A 17,229-nucleotide genomic window follows, 5' to 3' on the forward strand; every position below is an offset into this window, starting at 1 on the left:
CTAGTTTTCTGAGCAGTCCTCTCCTCCCAGCATCTAGGTATTTGTAATTGGGTGGTTTTCTATGTGCTTTACTTATAAGTTCAAGTTAAGAGCTGCCCTAGAGCCCTGGGGACATCCATGAAGAAAAAGTAATACAAATCCAAGAGTCTCTATTATAGCAAAAGCCCAGTGAGGCAGTCAAGTAATTCTGTGAACATTTCTACGCCTGCAAAGCTCAGGGAGATGGGGGACCCCTGAGCTGCCACAGCTCTGTCTCCCAGGATCCTGAGCCCCACCCTTCCGGGTCACCGAGCTTCACCTCTGGCTTTCTCCCAGTTACTACTAATGCCAACAGCCACGTTAACACAAAAGTGGTTTCTTTCTATAGACATCGTTTGGAAGAAAACATCTTTCGCAATGTGAGGTCCACGACAGGGGAACAAATAACAAAAAGAGTTGTGGGAAACAAGAACATGCACACCACTTCACAGTCACAGGGTGCTGTTAGGTACATCCCCCCGTTTAACACTCACAGGATCTGAGTTAAGTATTATTTACATCCATTTGCCCGGTTAGCAAACTAAAGCTCGGTGAGACTAAGGAAGCTGCCTGAGGTCACACACACACTAAGTGGCAAAGCTATAGTTGGAACAAGAGGCATTGTAACTGAAAAGCTTCTCTAACCACAGGGTTACCTGCCCAGCTTCAGCTAACTGGACGAAGCTGTCGGAGGCCTACCTAGAATGTCCTCAAGAGGGACACCCTGGAAAAAGCTGGGGGTCAGACATGGGCTTGGACAGAAGGCAGGTCAACCAGCCCCTAAGTGTTGACAGTAGGGAGCTCTCAGGTACTCAAGGTGAGAAGCGGCTTGGAGACGAGGGTTGGAGGTGCCCGCATGAGTAGAGGGTCAGCCAGAGAAGAGCAGTGGCCCCAGAGCCTGGTCTAGACAACCTCTTGTCTCTTCTACCAGCACGGTCTAGATCCCTGTGACCCTAAGGACCTTCTGGGGCTGCTTGCTCACTCTCCATCCCCATCTCTTAGAATGCCCACAGCCTGCCTCTCCCTGCCCACCCCGCATCAGCACCCCTAAGAGGGATACCTTGTGGAAATCAATGAGATCCGTGAGCGTTGCATGGCGATTGGGGTCCACTCCCAAGAAGCTGTAAAAATCCGCAGAGGCATCCACAAGAAAATGCTTGAACCCTTTCTGCAGGCGGTAGGAGAGGGTGTAACCCCAGATTTTCTCACTGACCCGGACCAGAAATGCGCCCTCAGTCATATTCTCAAGGAGATCTTCGGCATCTTCTCGGCTGATAATTCCTTTTTTTAAAAAAAAAAAGAAAAAAAAGAAAAAAGTCAGCAGATTCTGCAACCCCTTCCCCAGCCAGCCACCCTCCCCAGATCATTCCTGCCCCTCAGCCTTGGTCAAAGGTCTAGAGAAGGGAGGGGCCTCAGGAGCTGTCCAGCACTTGACTTATTCTACTGAGGAGACACCTTGGCCCAGAGCAACTAGCAGTGAGCCTGGGGGCAGAGCTGCTACTCGGACCCCAATTTAGCACGCTTTCCCCCAAATTAAGCCACACTAATTTGGATTAATTGGGTAAAATTGGGTAAGCAAAGAATTAGTAATGAGCTGGAATTATAGCATCTATCGATTACAAATACAAGTCAACAAGAATTGCCCTGTGGAGAGCCTTAAGAGTACTGCTTTAATGACCAGACCAGAATGACTTAACGATTACTGCCTCAGTTATCTCTCTGGTACACATGAGTGAGCACCTGAAAACAGTATTTCCTCTTAAGAAGTAAAAAGACTTCCTCTGTCTACCTGTGGACACCAGGCAAACAGTTTCTTAATAGGGGCACATAATTAAGCTTCACTTCAGCTCAAAGAACAAAACGTTCTCAGGTTCTGCAGTCCTACACAATGTGGTTTCACCACAGTATGACAGTCAGGTCTGGCCTTGGAGGTGTTTGTACGTCAGTGTCAATCCCCCAAAAGGCTCTTCAGGAGCCGCTCTCCTCTAGGGAGTGAACGAGAAGCCATGTGCCTGGTAGGTCAGGCTCTGGAGGGGGCGCGGTGAGAAGAGGAGGGGGAGTCAGGAGACCTAGATGACCTGCCCACCTCTGCACTCACCTGCGTATGGGACCTTCAGACAAGCCCTCAACCTCCCCAGTGTACTTTGATGTTTAAGTGACAATCTTAACCTACCTACTTCAAGGACGCATTACGACTTTTAAGTGAGACCAAGAATTGAAAATAATTTCATAAACAGAAGAGCTATAGAAATGTGGGCTCCTGCTCTCATCTGTTATTTGGGGGAAAAGTAAATTGCAACACAATGTCCTCTTACACACCCACTTGTTTACCATCTACATTCGTTCAGCGGGATTATTTATTGCCAGTCACATAGCAGAGGGTAGAAGGTAGATAGGCTGCTCATCACCATGACCCTGAAGGCACTGCACGCTGTGACCTCCCCCCACTGCACCCCTGGTGCCATTGCCATGCTTCACTGTAGGGACACTCCCTTCCCATAGCTTTCCTACTTAACAGGAGGTGTGGCAGGACTTCCTTGTGCCCAAAGCAGAGGACACAGAAGCAACCACACTGTCACATGTCCCCCTTTTAAGACAGCCAACACAAATGGGGGCCACCTCTTTCCTCCTTGCCCAGGACTTATCAAGAGGCAATCAAGCCAGCCACCCCCTCCCCGACCAGGCTGTATAAGCAGAAAACCAGGGAGAGAGAAGGAGAGAAGAGGGTGGGAAGCACTCCCACCGCAGGGTGCCCAAAGAATCACACATACATACCATGCGGGAGGGAGAATGCTCCTTGGATGGCCTTGGTGGGTTCAGCCCGAGAAGCAGGGACAGCCAAAAGAGGACCAACCGAAAGGGCACGCCCAGGATTTGTCAGCAGACTCAGCGCTGTCCCTCACCCTCCTCCCGGGCCCAATACCAGAGGACCTAGACCCTAAAGGTGTCCAGGGCAGGGAGGTAAGTAAGGGGAAACAGAGACTGAGCCAAGGGCTGGGAGGAAGAAGGACCAGAAGATGTCACCTCTGTCCCAACTCCAAGTACCTCAAGCTGAAGCCCAGCCTAGACTTGGGAGTTGGAGAGGAGGGGAGTGTTACAATGGGTGGGAGACTGAACAAACTTAAATATGACTGGACTTTTTAATATGCAAAAGTGACCAGTAACCCCAAAATGACAATGCCATGCATCTCTGCCATCCAAAATCCTTGAAGGGCTTCCCACTGACCTCCGTCTGGCAGAGTCTGGCTCAGGAACAATGGACACCAGGCTCTGAATGCCCGATCTGTCCCAGCTGACCCTGAATCCTCATTGAAGGATTCCTCTTTTCTCGCAGGAATCACAGGCTGCTGGTCACCTACACTCCTCTACCTTTGTGTGGGTTAGAAAAAGATGTCCCTCTGGGTGGTTCAACTAGAAAAAGGTGCCTCTCTGGGCCAACATGGCTAAGCTCACTTTTCTGTATTTCAATCCGTTCTCCCCCAAACTAGCCCCCTTGGCTTCCCTTTATTCAGTGTACAACTTGCTTAACCCCATCAGGAAATCATTTTTGTCCCAGGAGGCTGCTAGAACGTCCCACCTTTGGACTTTCATAATCTTCTGTCCAGATTCTACGGTATGTTAGTAAAGTGGCTGGGAATAGCTCAAGGACAGAGCCTGTGATGGCCGTGGGAGTGTCCTGCTCAGCCTCCCTTACAGAGAGACCCTGCTTCAAGGAGCAGCAATGCTGGTGAGCTGAGAGCCTCCAGCTGCTGGCCCTTCAGGATCCACTGTGCACAGGGGGTACTCTGTGCCTGACTCGGGCAAGGGGTACTATGACAGAGCCCAGGGGGTACCAGAGCTGCCATGCCTACCCGACGTGGAACTCCTCTAGCAAGCAGTCTTTCCTCAGGGGCTCCCCATCAGCCTGACCAAGATGTTCTCTGAGCTGCACTCCCATATCAGGCTCTTCCTCCCAATAATCTGTCCTTCCTTCCCTCTGCTCCTTCACAGGTGTCAGACCTGTGTACCATGTTCAGAAGACTCTCCCCATCCGTCCTGCTCTGTCTCCCCTTTATCCTTCACAGACATTTCCTCCAATAAAGCTCTTGGACTTCTGCTTCTGGAAGACCTGAACAGACACAGAAATCTTATCTTTGTATTCCAAGTGCCTGGAATGTTGGGGGCTTGTCTGGAGCAGTGATCATGCACATGGGCTAAAATCACAGCTCAAGGACTTGATCAATAGGTGGCCTTGGGCAGGTCACTTAAGCCCCTCTGAAACCCAGTTCAGTGTCCTCATCTATTAAGTGGTACTGATTATAACACCTACATCATACGGTTGTTTGAGAATTCATTACGTTAAGGCATGAATGTGCTTATCACACATGTGAATGTGCCTGAGAACATAATGACTACCCGATACAATGTAACTCATTTGCACGGGATACACTGAGTACACTACACACATGCTAGTGTTGGATGTTACCTTGAGCTGGTAGCAGCAATGGTCATAGTACTGCCAAGCTGTGCTACCCACACCCCGCACACAGAGTCTCTCCAACAGAGGCTGCTGAAGGTGACTTCCTCTGAAGGGGACCACTTGGGCCCCTGGGCCCCAGCCTGGGATATTCCTGGGAGACTCTCCAGGTATCTCAAAAAGTAAGCATCTGTGAACTCTGCCCCCTCTTCGATACCTACCTGGGAATCAAAATTGTAATTTGGCCCAAGACCAAAGGTGATACAGCCTCATAGTTCAGGATGGCAAAGAATTTCACAGAAAACCTGACTCCTAAGAGAATTAACTGGTGGCTGAGGGCCGTGCAGGATGATTGTGAGGAGAGGCTGTTAGGTTTTCCTGCCCCATTCACTCTGCTCTCCAGCGGTCTCTCTCTCCTGGATCACCTCGAAGCCAAGTGTACTAGGAATTAGCATTAATCATATCCCATCCCATCCCACCTCCTCTCTGAAATACTCTACAACCTCCTGGCCAAGGAAAGAGGGGAGGGCCTCACCTCACCACTTCTGGCTGGGGAGTGAGCTCACCGTTGGGATCACGGAAACTTTCTAACTCTGCTAATGACTAGGATCTTCTGCTGAGGGATATGGCCTTACCAGACGATGTTCCAGGGTAAGTTGCTCTGGAATGATTACAGGAGTATGCAGCTACACGTTCTTTCTGAGCCAATTCTCACCCCCAGACAATAGGAAATGTAGTTTTTCCTGAAACACTTTCTCTCCTTCCTTCCTTCCTCTTTTCCTTTTGCCTTCCTCCCTTCAATAAATATTTATCAAGAACTCTCGGGCTTCCCTGGTGGCGCAGTGGTTGAGAATCTGCCTGCCAATGCAGGGGACACGGGTTCGAGCCCTGGTCTGGGAAGATCCCACATGCCGCGGAGCAACTAAGCCCGTGCGCCACAACTACTGAGCCTGCGCGTCTGGAGCCTGTGCTCCGCAACAAGAGAGGCCGCGATAGTGAGAGGCCCGCGCACCGCGATGAAGAGTGGCCCCCACTTGCCGCAACTAGAGAAAGCCCTCACACAGAAACGAAGACCCAACACAGCCAATAAATAAATAAATAAATAAAATTTAAAAAAAAAAAAAAAAAAAGAACTCTCTAGGAACCAGGTCCCATGCTGGGCACCTGGGAGTCAGTATTAAATGAGAAAGAATTCCTGCCTTCCAGAATCTCTGATTCTGGACTGAAATCAAGATTAGCAGAATTTTTTTAAGGGCGGGGGGGGGGGGGGGGGGTGCTCGCTGTAACCAGTGGCGATAAAGGCTATAGGGCGTGGGCTCAGGGAGGCGACCCACCCAGCCCTGGAGCCCAGGGATAGAAGCGCCAGTTAGACTGAAAACAGAAAGGTTAAAACAGAGAGGCAAGGAAAGGAGGGCAGTTTGCAAAAGGAATGAGCACAGGATTCTTTGTGGCTGGAGGGAGGGCTAAAGTAGGAGCTGGGGGGAATTCCCTGGCAGTCCAGTGGTTAGGTCTCTGCACTTTCACTGCTGAGGGCGCCGGTTCAATCCCTGGTTGGGGAACTAAGATCCCGCAAGCTGCACAGCGCAGCCAAAAATCAACTAATTAATTATTTTAAAAAGTAGGAGCTGGGCAGCAGCAAGATGTGTAGAGGCTGGCAGGGGTCAGGCCCCAAAGTGCTCTCCATACCATTAAAAAGGATTATGGACTTAATTCTGAGGGCAATGGGGAGCTACTGATCTTTCCTAAACAGAAGAATGTGAGAACGTTCAAGGGTGGAAAATGGATTGAAAGGTATGGGTTGGAGTCAAACAAGCCAGGGATTTCAACTCACTGAGGGCTTTTTCACCTAAGTGTTGCTTCACACCTGCATTTCCACAGTTGTAACATTGGTATCCAGCTCCCAAGCCACTAGTCTACCAGAAACGGCTTCCATTTTGAGGCAGAAAGGCAAAAGGATACACCAAGGGTCACATGAGAAGCCTTCTATCAAAGCCAGCACTGGGCAGTATCTGGGGACTCAGTGGCCCTCATCTCATTTAGCCTTCCTAACAGCCCTGCCATCGTCAGTTCCTAGCTGAGGACACTGAAGGTCAGCAAGAGAAGTGACTTACCCAAGGTCACAGAGCTATTACGTGGCGGAGCCAGAATTTGAACTCAAGTCCTCGGACTCCAAGTCCAGTGCTCTTTGCTCTACACCAAGTTATCTCACGCAGAGGACAGCAAGTGCTGTGAAAGACACAAGGAGGAGGAAATTAATGAGGCCTGTAGAAGTCAGGGCAGGATTTATAGAGGCAATGAAGGGGGATGGGAAGTGTACCTTGAAGGCTGGGTAGATGCTAGGTGAGCAGAAAGGAGTGACGAGGTGAAAGGAGAGAAGAAGGGGTAAGTGAGTGAAGCGTCACAGTGAAGACCAAGAATGACACAACCATGGGACATTTATATAAATGTGACATAAGTTTAATCTACGTCTCAGGAGGTTAAGAGACATGGAGAATGGAATGAAAGGTCTAACACATGTATAAGCTGAATCCCAAAAAAGAGAGAGGAGAATGAAGAGGAGGGAATATTTCAAGAGTGAATGCTGAGAATTAGTCAAAGACACATAACAGTGAAATGGCACAAAGCTACTCAATGTCTCATTTTGTCAACCAGAGAGAAAAGGCAGATTACCTGCAAAGAATAAAAAATTAAACTGATGGCTGACTTCTCCGTTGCAACAATAGAAGCCAGAGGACAATGAGATAATATTTTCAGAATGCAGAGGAAAAAATAATGGTGTTTAATGAAACTCTTTCAAGGTGAAGGGAAAAATAAAGACATCTTCAGAAAAAAAAAATTTGAGATTTGACTACTAAGAAAATTCTAGAGGATATACTTCAATTAGAAGAAATATAATCCTAGACAGAGAATCTGAGATGCTAGAAGGAACGATGAGCATGGCTACTGTAGGTCAATTTAAAAATATATATTGACTTACATTAAAATTGTAAGTTGAACATTAGTGTATCTATAATTATAATTGGTAAAGTCAAGATTATACATGGTGTGAACAGAATGCTGTATAGAAACTATATGTAAATTATTTGTCAGCATTTCATGCAAGTGTGATTATTTTCTAAGGCCCTTCTAGCTCTGGTTTTATGAAATATGTGAATGTAGTATTTTCATCAATAAAGTTTAATGCGCTAAGCATTAGTTTAAAATTTGAATGAGAACAATGTTAGGTAGATATGAAGTTATTGACCACATGTTGTAATGATCATGTTTTGAACTTATTTCAATATGCAGTATTTGAAAAATGTCAATACGTAAAGAAAAGGAAATGAGTACAATTAAGTCAATATATTTTTAAAGCAATTTTTGTAATTTAGCAGACATTGCATCTTAATATAACTATTAAAATCGTGTCCTTGTGAAAAAAAATAAAAATAAAAATATATATTGGCTTACAAAATAATAATAATAATGGGTAATTTGAGGGTTTGAATAAGATAGAACTATAATACTGGACAACATCTTATCAGTTGAGAGAAGGGTGCTTGGAGTTTAAAAAATCTGTTTGTTTAGGAAGAGGGTAAAGATATATATTAACTTTATAATATATTAAGTATGCATGTTAAATCACCTGAATTAACCACTAAAAGATAGGCATTGTTGTTCTGTTGTTCTCCAAACAACAGAAGTGGGAAAATGCAATGAGAAAAAAAAAATTTTTTTTCAATGAAGTGTGAAACAAGCTAATAACTGAAAAATAAATACACTATAGTTCCATTTATATTAAATTGAAAAACTCACAAAGCTAAACACTCTAGTGTTTGGAGATCAATATATAAACAATACATGAAGCAAAGAAATGAAGGACAAAATACTGAGGATAGGGATCGTATCTGGTGGAAGGAAGAGGGCTGCCCTGGTGAGAAGCACACGGGGCTTCCAAGGATTGGTGATGTTTCCACTCCTTAAGTTTTCATTCTGCCCTGCTTTTCACCAGGGTCAGCGGCAGAAGCAAACAGAGGTGTAACCTGGAAACTGAGGCAGAATCCCAGCATACAGATGCAGGCCCTTGATGGGGACTAAGGGGAACAGGGCACTGGACCTGAGCGGGCCCACAGGTCCCTGATGTGCCTAAGGCTTCTCGGGAGGTCAGAGGCAATCCGACTAACTGCAGCGCCCTCTGTGGGGACACTGCCCAAAAAGACAGGGCCAAGGTCAGGGGACAGAGGCCCTTCAGGGCAGCAGCCCCCTTCCCCACGGTTGCATCAGGTGAGGGTGAAAAGGTGGGGCAGGCAGAAGGGAACGTGTACGCTGGCACAGCAAAGAAGCCCAGGCTCCCATCACCCCCGCATTAACATCACAGGCGGGAGTCTGCAGCCAGCACACCTGTGAAGTGAAGCCAGCTGCTCCTGACTCCTGTCTGTTACTGCACCTCGAGCACAGTTCCCGAGCATTCTTCCTGCCGCCTCGCCTAATCATCTCCCTGGATTCCACGCAGATGCTCTCAAACGCCAACTACTCCACGTTCGCTATCAAAATATTCAATATTTGCTCCATCGGTGCTAACCGGCGGCAGCCCCAGGAAAGGAAAGGCACTTTAAGCATACTTGCAAAAGACCCTCTGCTCTAATGGACCCACAAATCCACATGTTAGCAAATCCTAAAGCAGACCCGGGATTCAGTTCCCAGCCCCTCCGCCACCTCCGTACCTCCGTCCCTGAAATCTTTAGCTTGGAATTGAACCTCAGTAACCAAATGAGCTCCTTTTATTTCTGTTAGAGCTTCTCCCTGAAAAGAAAGGCAGGCAGGCCAGACAGGACGTTTTACTTTTTACGGGTCTCAATTTATCTGACATGCGTATTTCTTAAAGCTTTCACCAAAGCTACACCTCACCGGCCAACAACTCCTCCATTACCTTCCTCATTCAATTTTGTGACTTTCCTTTCTTATTGCCGTACTTTCCATTAAGGGGGCTGGAATTATTAATCGCTTCATTCTGGACAGTTTCTCAGAGCATCCTAAAGCCACAGAGATTGTGATGAATGAGTTCAAATGCCTTCATTTTTTATAACTCCAGATGAAATTTAGCCACAGTTAACTGCTGAGACAAGTGTTTCTCTGGACCAGCATCTTGGTTCCAGATATATTATGCACAAGAGGCCCCATTCCACGCCCATGACTGCCTGCTCCAAGCTGACATGCCAGGTTCAAATCACTGGTGCCGCTGTTCATGACATGGTTGCAACCACCCAGCAAAACGACTTCTGAAACTGGCTACACAAGGGTCCTGTGTAGCACTAACCTCAACTGGAAGCATAAATTCATTATTTGATTCATGCCAGTCTCGCTTACTGTGAGTTCCACTAGGCCAGTTATTTTCCTCGATATGGTGGACATCAATTGGTCTTGCCCACTCAGGACCATTTGCCCTTCTTCTGGCAAGAGAATGGTGAGCTTCCTTTGGGAGGCCACACCATCCCACTCGGTCTATACAGTTGCAATGGGATGGACTCTTCCCTGCTCTGGGGATGGTCGTGTGACTCAAGCCTAGCCAATCAGAGAGCTCATCCCTCTGCCCATGGTGATTGGTTCAGGAGTGGGCATGTGACCCAACCAGAGCCAACAAGGCAGAATATTGGGACTAATACCAGAAATTATTTGAGAGAAAAGTATGCCCTATCCTCTGCCGGATTTGAACCTAGGAGAATGAATGCACACATGCAACCACAGGCTGATGCATTGCTTGAGAATAAAAACAACATGGAGAGCAACAGAGTTGAGAGATGGAGAGAGGCCAGTTGCTAAAAACTTAAGCTCCCTGGATCAAGCAAAGCCTGAAGCTGGCCTGATGTTTGGGTTTTTCCAGTCACATAAGCCAATAAATTCTCTTTTGAGTATATCAGTACAATTTTTTTTCTGTTAATTGCAAGTGAATGTAAGTGCCATGAGGGGAGGGAAGTTAGTTTTGTTCACCACCACATGCCCTGTACTTAGTACAGTGTCTCACAGACAACAGAAGCTTAATATTAATAATCAACAAATGATTTAACTGCCTTACACAGGGAGCCTGCTCCCTGGTGCCCCTGCCCAGGGAATTCAACAACCCCAAACTCTGACAACTCCCTGTTTTACTCCATTCACTGCATTTACTCCATGAGGACTCCATTTATTGCATTTATTGTGGAGACTGGGATAGCATCCTTCAGGAATTCTACGGGAGGTGGCCCCAGCTGCAGGAGGAGCAGACACTTGCCCCAGCCAAGAATAAGGCATGGCAGCTGAAACAGCTGGCCCCACGGCCCAGAGATGGCTGGATGTCTCCTAAAGGAACAGCCATCTCTTCATCCTCAAGGAGACATCCTGGACTGGGAAGGAACTGACTCTCCTGGGCACTGCGTGCCCCAGGGCTGTTTCTTAACCTTTGGAGCCTCTAGTTCCTTACGTTGAGATGGCAGCAAGGCCACAGTGCGTCACAGGTAGGAGCGTGGACTGTGGAGCCAGACCACCAGGGTTTGAATCCCACCACCCCCACTTACTAACAGTGAACCGCAGGCAAGTGGCCTCAGTTCTCTATGCCTCAGTTTCCTCATCTGTGAAATGGGGCTAATGCTAGTAGCAAGCACACAGTGTTATTATGAGCATCAAAGAAGTTAAAGTATGTGATGTGCTTAGAAGAGGGCCCCACATACTGTAAGCACCATGGACCTAACTGCTAGTATTATTACCTCTTCCAGAAAGTTGTGCAAAGGGTAAATGAGATACTGGATGTTCGATATTTACTGGACACAAAGCTAGCACAAAGGAAATGGTCACTAAATTACCAGGTAAAACATAAAAGCCAGTGTGAGCCCACACATGAGGCCAACCAACCACACCTCGGGGATACAGACCAGGGCACACCTGACGGAGGAGTGGTACCAGGTCAGGCACCCCTGCCCAGGGATGCCACCAGTCCAAGTGGTGCCTCTGGGCACCTCCAGATAGACACAGCCCCATGCAGAGGACAGGGCCTGGAAGCAGGGAAGAAGGGGTTGGTGATAACTTCACGAGATCAGAGAAATTATAGAAAAATAAAAGTGCATTTTCTTTGTACACTTAAATAAACTTGAAATGTGGCTACAGAAATGTTGGTAATGCCTTACTGTCTGCAGGGGGCTGACAGTGTATTTGTGATGATTACAGGAGAAAACACACGTTAATTGCAAGCCATGTTGATCCCCTGCAGGAAGTGTTTCCAGGAGGTTGAATCCTAAAGCAGGGGACACCCTCCTGCCTCGTGCACTCCCGGGGGCTGATGAGGGGGGAGTGTGAATCACAACACCCAAAAGCAGCATCACTATTTTAAACGAAAGCTGTAAGCAAATGACGCTGACATGTGAATGTATAAAGAACTTAATTACTAAACAGAAGGTAATTTGGGTCTAATAACCTTTTAATAATTAAGCATAAGTGTTACATAAGTCATTTCCAGAAAGCTTCTCAACTGCTGTAGTGACCGTACTTTATGCTCTAGCAAATGTCAGAGCCGCCATAGTTGTTTCTCAGATAAACAGAGAAAGAAGAGCTCACAGTGGGAAGGTGGGGGGAGAAAAGTCATGTAATCTGGTCTAATCCCCATCAGACTGGACAACCCACGCTTTCACTGTCTTGACTGAAGAGCCATCTGGCCTCTGTTCACACATCCCAGCAGTGGGTGCTCCCAGCTCCTGGAGGCAGTTTACTCCACCTCAGGACAGCTAATTGCTAAAAAGATGATCAGACTGAACCCAAGTCAGCACCTTGCGATTCTCACCAGGTGCTCCATTTCTTGAGGCCGCTGACCTTGAGGACATTAGTGGTTTGAAGACAGCAGCTGTGCCACCCACCCCAAGTCTTCCACCTCAACCCCACGCCTGTCATCACAAAAATGTGAGGCCAAGGGCTCTGGCATGAGCTGGAGCCCTGGGTGCCAGGGCTGGGATGAGCTTGGGGCTGGGGATTGGTGGGAAAGTAGACTCCAGGTCCCAGAGCAAAAAGAACCTAAAGGCAGTTTCCTGGGTCTAACCTATGATAGAAACTTCCCGGAGTTAGCAAGGTAGGAGGAACCTCTTGTAACCACCAGAAAGATGATGAGACTGTCAGAAGTATATTAAATCAATTACATCAACAGAAATCAAGTTGATTGTCACTCTGTACTTCTATTTAATCCCGATAGAAAATAAAAAATCAGTTCTATCAAATCCAAGCCATCTAGGTCCCCCAACCCCTGTCCCTTCCCACACAGTTTAGTTACCCACACCTGTGCATCAGAAAACAATCTCAGCAAAACATCCAAACTAAAAGTGTTAGGTAGACAAGACACAAAGGGTCTGAAATCAGAAACGTGGAATTATAGAGAGCAGAAAGGAAAGAGTTACAATCTTGGGGACACCATTACAGTCAATGCTTTCCTAAAGCAAAAAATAATTTCGCTCTTCTTTGTAATCTTTTTTTGATACCCTATAGCCAGTGCACAATTCTTTTAAAAAAGAAGGAAAAAGATTCCTTTATTTCTTAGTTGGAACAGCTTAAACAAGAACTTAAGAGAAAAGTAGGTCAACTGACCTACTTTTTTTATTCTTTAGAAATGTTTGCATTTGGGATCAGATTTGGTGGAAATTTTCCATTCCAAATTCTGCTCAGGAAAGGAAAATTAGCAATCTGACTTGACGAGATGGATTGTGACATGCTAACCGTCCTTCCAAATGACCCATGTGTTACCCCTCACAGCTTTTAAAAAAATTTCAAGATGGGTATCATATTTATAATGAAAAAAATTCAGACTTTTACTTTTTTGTGGGGAAGGCTAAATATGTACCATCTTCCTTTTGTGAACAGTCATTTGATGTCATCTTTCTCTTTACTTCCAAGTGATAGCAGTGGCATACCCTAAGGGTATGAAGCCACATTTACATGCTTCAAATCCCAATATGCATCTCCAAAGGCTACCATGTTTATTTATTACATATAACAAGTGGAAGCATTTACTGCAAGTTCTAAACACTTTATAAATATTATACATGTAATCCTTATAACACCACCACTACTTTCTCTACCCCTGGTTTCTTCAGTCCTTGCTTCACATGGATTTGGTGCCTGGGTCCACACCACCCGGGTCCCCCACTCTGGCTGCCACCTCTCAACAGGTTCCAAAGCCTCACGTAGTTTCCTATCCTTCCACTGATCTTGAAAGCCGAGGACAAGAGCCTAACTGGCTCACTCCCTCCATCTCAGCCCCAGACACTCTAGCTCCTGAGAGTGACCCCAAAGACCAAACAGGGCACTCCCAGATTTTCCCTCAAGCTGGGCCAGGAGACCAGTGGCAGCTCTGCTCTGGAAGGCCCACGGATTGAGGAGGGGTGAGATTTAAAAGAAAGAACTCAGGCCGTGCGTAACAGAAGTTCAAGTGAATATACAGAAAGGGATTGTGAATCCAGAGGAGGCACTTTTTCGCCCCAATCTCCCTGCCTGGCTAGCGGCATATTCAAGGGGCCACCAGAATGCAGGAAGAAAAACGGGGGTCCAGAAGCCCTGCATCTTGTCCCAGCTCCCGTGCTTCCTGCTGGGTGAATAAGGGTGATTTCTCAAGCTTTCTGGTCATCAGCGTCACCATCTGTAAAGGGCTAACCGTGACCAGCTCAAGGAGAGGTTGAGAGTACCTGTGAGATGGTGCACGTCAAACCGCTCCGCACGTCTACACAGCTAGGCAAACACGCAAGACTTCACATGTGCTGTCCCAGTGCATGCAGTTGTGGGGGACCGCGGCGGGGGGCAGCGAGCGAGACCCCATTCCCACTCAGCCCCGGCCTCCCCAGGCACAATCCTTCCCACCTCCTAGGGGCTGCCACCCTGCAGGACTCCCGGAAGGGTCATCCAGACGGGGTGCCCACTGCTATGCCTCAGTTCCTGGACCACAAACAACATCACTAACAGAGACACAAATAAGGCGAAGAAGTACAACAGTCACTGGGAGAAGAACACCTCACTCCACAGCCCGCAGACTCCCGCCCGGGCGCCTGCTCTGTGGCCAGTCTCACACCCTGGCCAGCCTTCCCCATTCTCCTGACCGCCTGACAAAACTTTGGAGGTCCTGGGGCAATGCCAGCAGAATCACACTGCATCCCAGATGCTAGGGAGAGAAAGCTCTCAAGGGCCGTCGGGCCACCCATCTGAGGAGTCCAATAGCCATCCTGCTGCCCAATAGTAGCTGCAACCATCTTTCTTCTATTGAAGTGAAATGTGTCTCTTTAGAACTCCCAGCCCCCAAGCCCCTTTAATAATCTCCCTTTCTCCAGACAGGACTCCAGAGACTGGGGAGTAGTGGTTCTGTTCCCCCCTTTTGCAAGACAAACATTTCCCCAAATAATCACTAAAAATGACTGCTATGACTTCTACACCCTTCCCCCCCCCCGCCCCCTTCAAAGACATTCAGATGCGCTGTGGTCACGAGCAAGGTGGACAAGGAGGCCGAAGGGAGGGACCCGTCCTAGAGCCCTGCAGCCCTGGGACCTTCAACACTCCTCTCCTCCACGTGTGCCCTGAAGTCGCAGCACGGGAAGGTAGGAAGCAGTGCCCATTCCACTTAGGAGCTCTGCTTTGCACGGAAAGCCACCCCCAGCTGCTGGACCCCCGCAGGCTGCACCATCTACATGGTGCTTGTCAGAAAAGGCGTGATGTGAACACCCCACCTGAATGCAGGACAGGCCATCAGGAGATCCACTCCGGAGCCGCAGCTCCACCATCCACTGCGCCGCTGCAGTCCCCGCCAAGCCTTAAGGGCCAGTCGCAGCCAGCCAGTGGGTTGCTGCCAGCACAATGAACCACGGACCAAGTGTGACTGTTTTCTAGAGTGTTGTCTTTTCTCAGGAAAAGAAATGGGTTCTGACTGAGCCAGTGTTCAGACAGAGGGTATTCTTAATAGTTTTAGATACATGTTGAAGTCCAAAAATAGAATTTTTTTCCCCACAAAGCCAAGCTTATACGCACTAGCTTTTCTCAGGAGTATTTTTGTATACCAGAAGTCTCTCTTAGAACCGCTGGAACATAATAATGAACCGAGGAGAAACGAGGAATGACTTTAGCATTTTCTCTCTCTTTTTAACAGAGGGGACTTTATCAAGAACCCCGTGGTCCCAGCGGGAAGCCAGTTCCTCCTTCCCTCCCGCTCTGTGCTCTGAGCCCACTTCCCCAAACTGTCTCCCCAGGGAGGTGGGGTCTCTAGTGGCCCACCTCAGTGCGTCAGCACTCATGCCAACGGCTCGTTATGGTGGACAGAGCACATTTGTTGGCTTGATCTTCATACGTATCCTGTGGAGTCAATGTTATCATCACAGATGGGGAATTTAAAGGACATACCCAAGGTCACAGAGCTGCTAGGTTCTAGGGGGGGCCCCAGATCTTCAGACTCCTTGTCTATATCATTCTTTGGATTAGACCTTGACACATCCAAATATGTTTGATAGAAGGGAAGAAAATAGAAGTCACAGTAGTCCTTTTTAACCTGCATCTAAAATCCATCTAAATTAACTAGGAATGCTTTCCCCAAGAAAGAAAAGATTTATATTGGGATTGCGATCGATTGCATTACTGGCTCAAATTCTCCTCCCCTCCCTGTCTTCATACCCTTTGACGCATGGCTTTGCAGTTCCTCACACGAAAGGAGCAGAATATTTTTCCCAGCGCCTCAACTCTGTGACATATTGTGGCCAATGGCATGAGGTGAAAGTGACAGGGTGCTGGTTCGGAGGCTAGACTTCTGTAGCCTAGCGTGCTGCCATGTGCTCTCTGGTTCCTGAGAAGAGCACGCCTGGGCTAGCCTGCCAGTCCCGGGAGAAGCCTGAGAGCTACACGGAGCAGAGCCGCCCCAGCGAAGATGCCCAGCCAAGACCAGCTGGGAGCAGAGCCCCAGCCAACTTGCAGCAGACTCCCTGACAATTAGCCTGTGGGGCAGGAGGTTTCTTCTCTTGTACAGATTAACATGGGGGAGTCCCACCAAGGATGCTATAGGGAATTGCTACGTTGGAAGAGAAGTTGGACCATACCAGGAGTTCCAGACTTTGGGATTTTAGGTGTAAGTAAAAAGTGTGGAAACCAACATGGGGCTGCTCCCTTTTTGCTTTTCTGAACAAAGGCAATATATAAAAAAAACAACTACTGCTTACTATCACCATCAATTCATAAGAGATAGGACATTTTAACACTAAAACTGAGGAGAGGATATCATCTTCGAGTACAACACAGTCCTTTCCAAGCAAAGATAGTTGGCCACCCTCCACATGTGAGCCTTTTCCTTTCATCTTGTCACAGATCAGTGAAAACTTTGACACATAGCTCTGGTCCGCGGATTAGCAACGTTCCTGCATGCTTTATGGTGGAACTGTCAGAAGAACACGAAATCAGTTACGTAAATTTTGAGACTTAAATCATGGCTCTGTTTCTTCTGTGACAATATAAAAATTACATGTCTTTTTCATCAGGATAGAAAATAAAGCTAAAGATAAACGTAAGCACCTCTGCTGTGCCTTCTCCGTTGGCTGCCACAAGTACAGCAGAGCAGCCCGTGGTTCTGACAAACCCCAACCGTGACAGAACTTTTAAGGTGCACTACGCAGGTGCCCAAGATGCTAGTTTTGTGCTTCCATGATTATGATAATATACGAATGAAAAGGAAAGCAGTGGGCTTCCCTGGTGGCGCAGTGGTTGAGAATCTGCCTGCCAATGCAGGGGACACGGGTTCGAGCCCT

General features: G+C 47.5%; 1 protein-coding gene across 9 annotated transcripts in view; it reads right to left on the reverse strand.

Annotated features, from left to right (window-relative positions):
- The window catches only part of SH2D4B (SH2 domain containing 4B), a 159,308-nt gene that overhangs the window by 84,695 nt on the left and 57,384 nt on the right, over positions 1-17,229 (reverse strand). For 4 of the 9 annotated variants that reach the window (XR_014253612.1, XM_082425714.1, XM_082425711.1 and 1 more), the window contains one exon: positions 1,079-1,299. The exons of 1 other annotated variant lie outside the window; for it this stretch is intronic. Coding sequence is in view for 4 of the 8 variants with exons in the window: in XM_082425714.1 (XP_082281840.1) it covers positions 1,079-1,299 (221 nt within the window). In the remaining 4 variants the exon portion in view is untranslated. Of the gene's footprint in view, positions 1-1,078; positions 1,300-6,585; positions 6,701-17,229 lie in introns of those variants that run through there. 4 more of the 9 variants (XR_014253613.1, XR_014253614.1, XR_014253615.1 and 1 more) reach the window with 2 other exon arrangements.

The sequence above is a fragment of the Balaenoptera physalus genome (genome assembly GCF_965194825.1).
Source record: "Balaenoptera physalus genome assembly, chromosome: 14".
NCBI classification, from domain to species: Eukaryota; Metazoa; Chordata; class Mammalia; order Artiodactyla; family Balaenopteridae; genus Balaenoptera; species Balaenoptera physalus.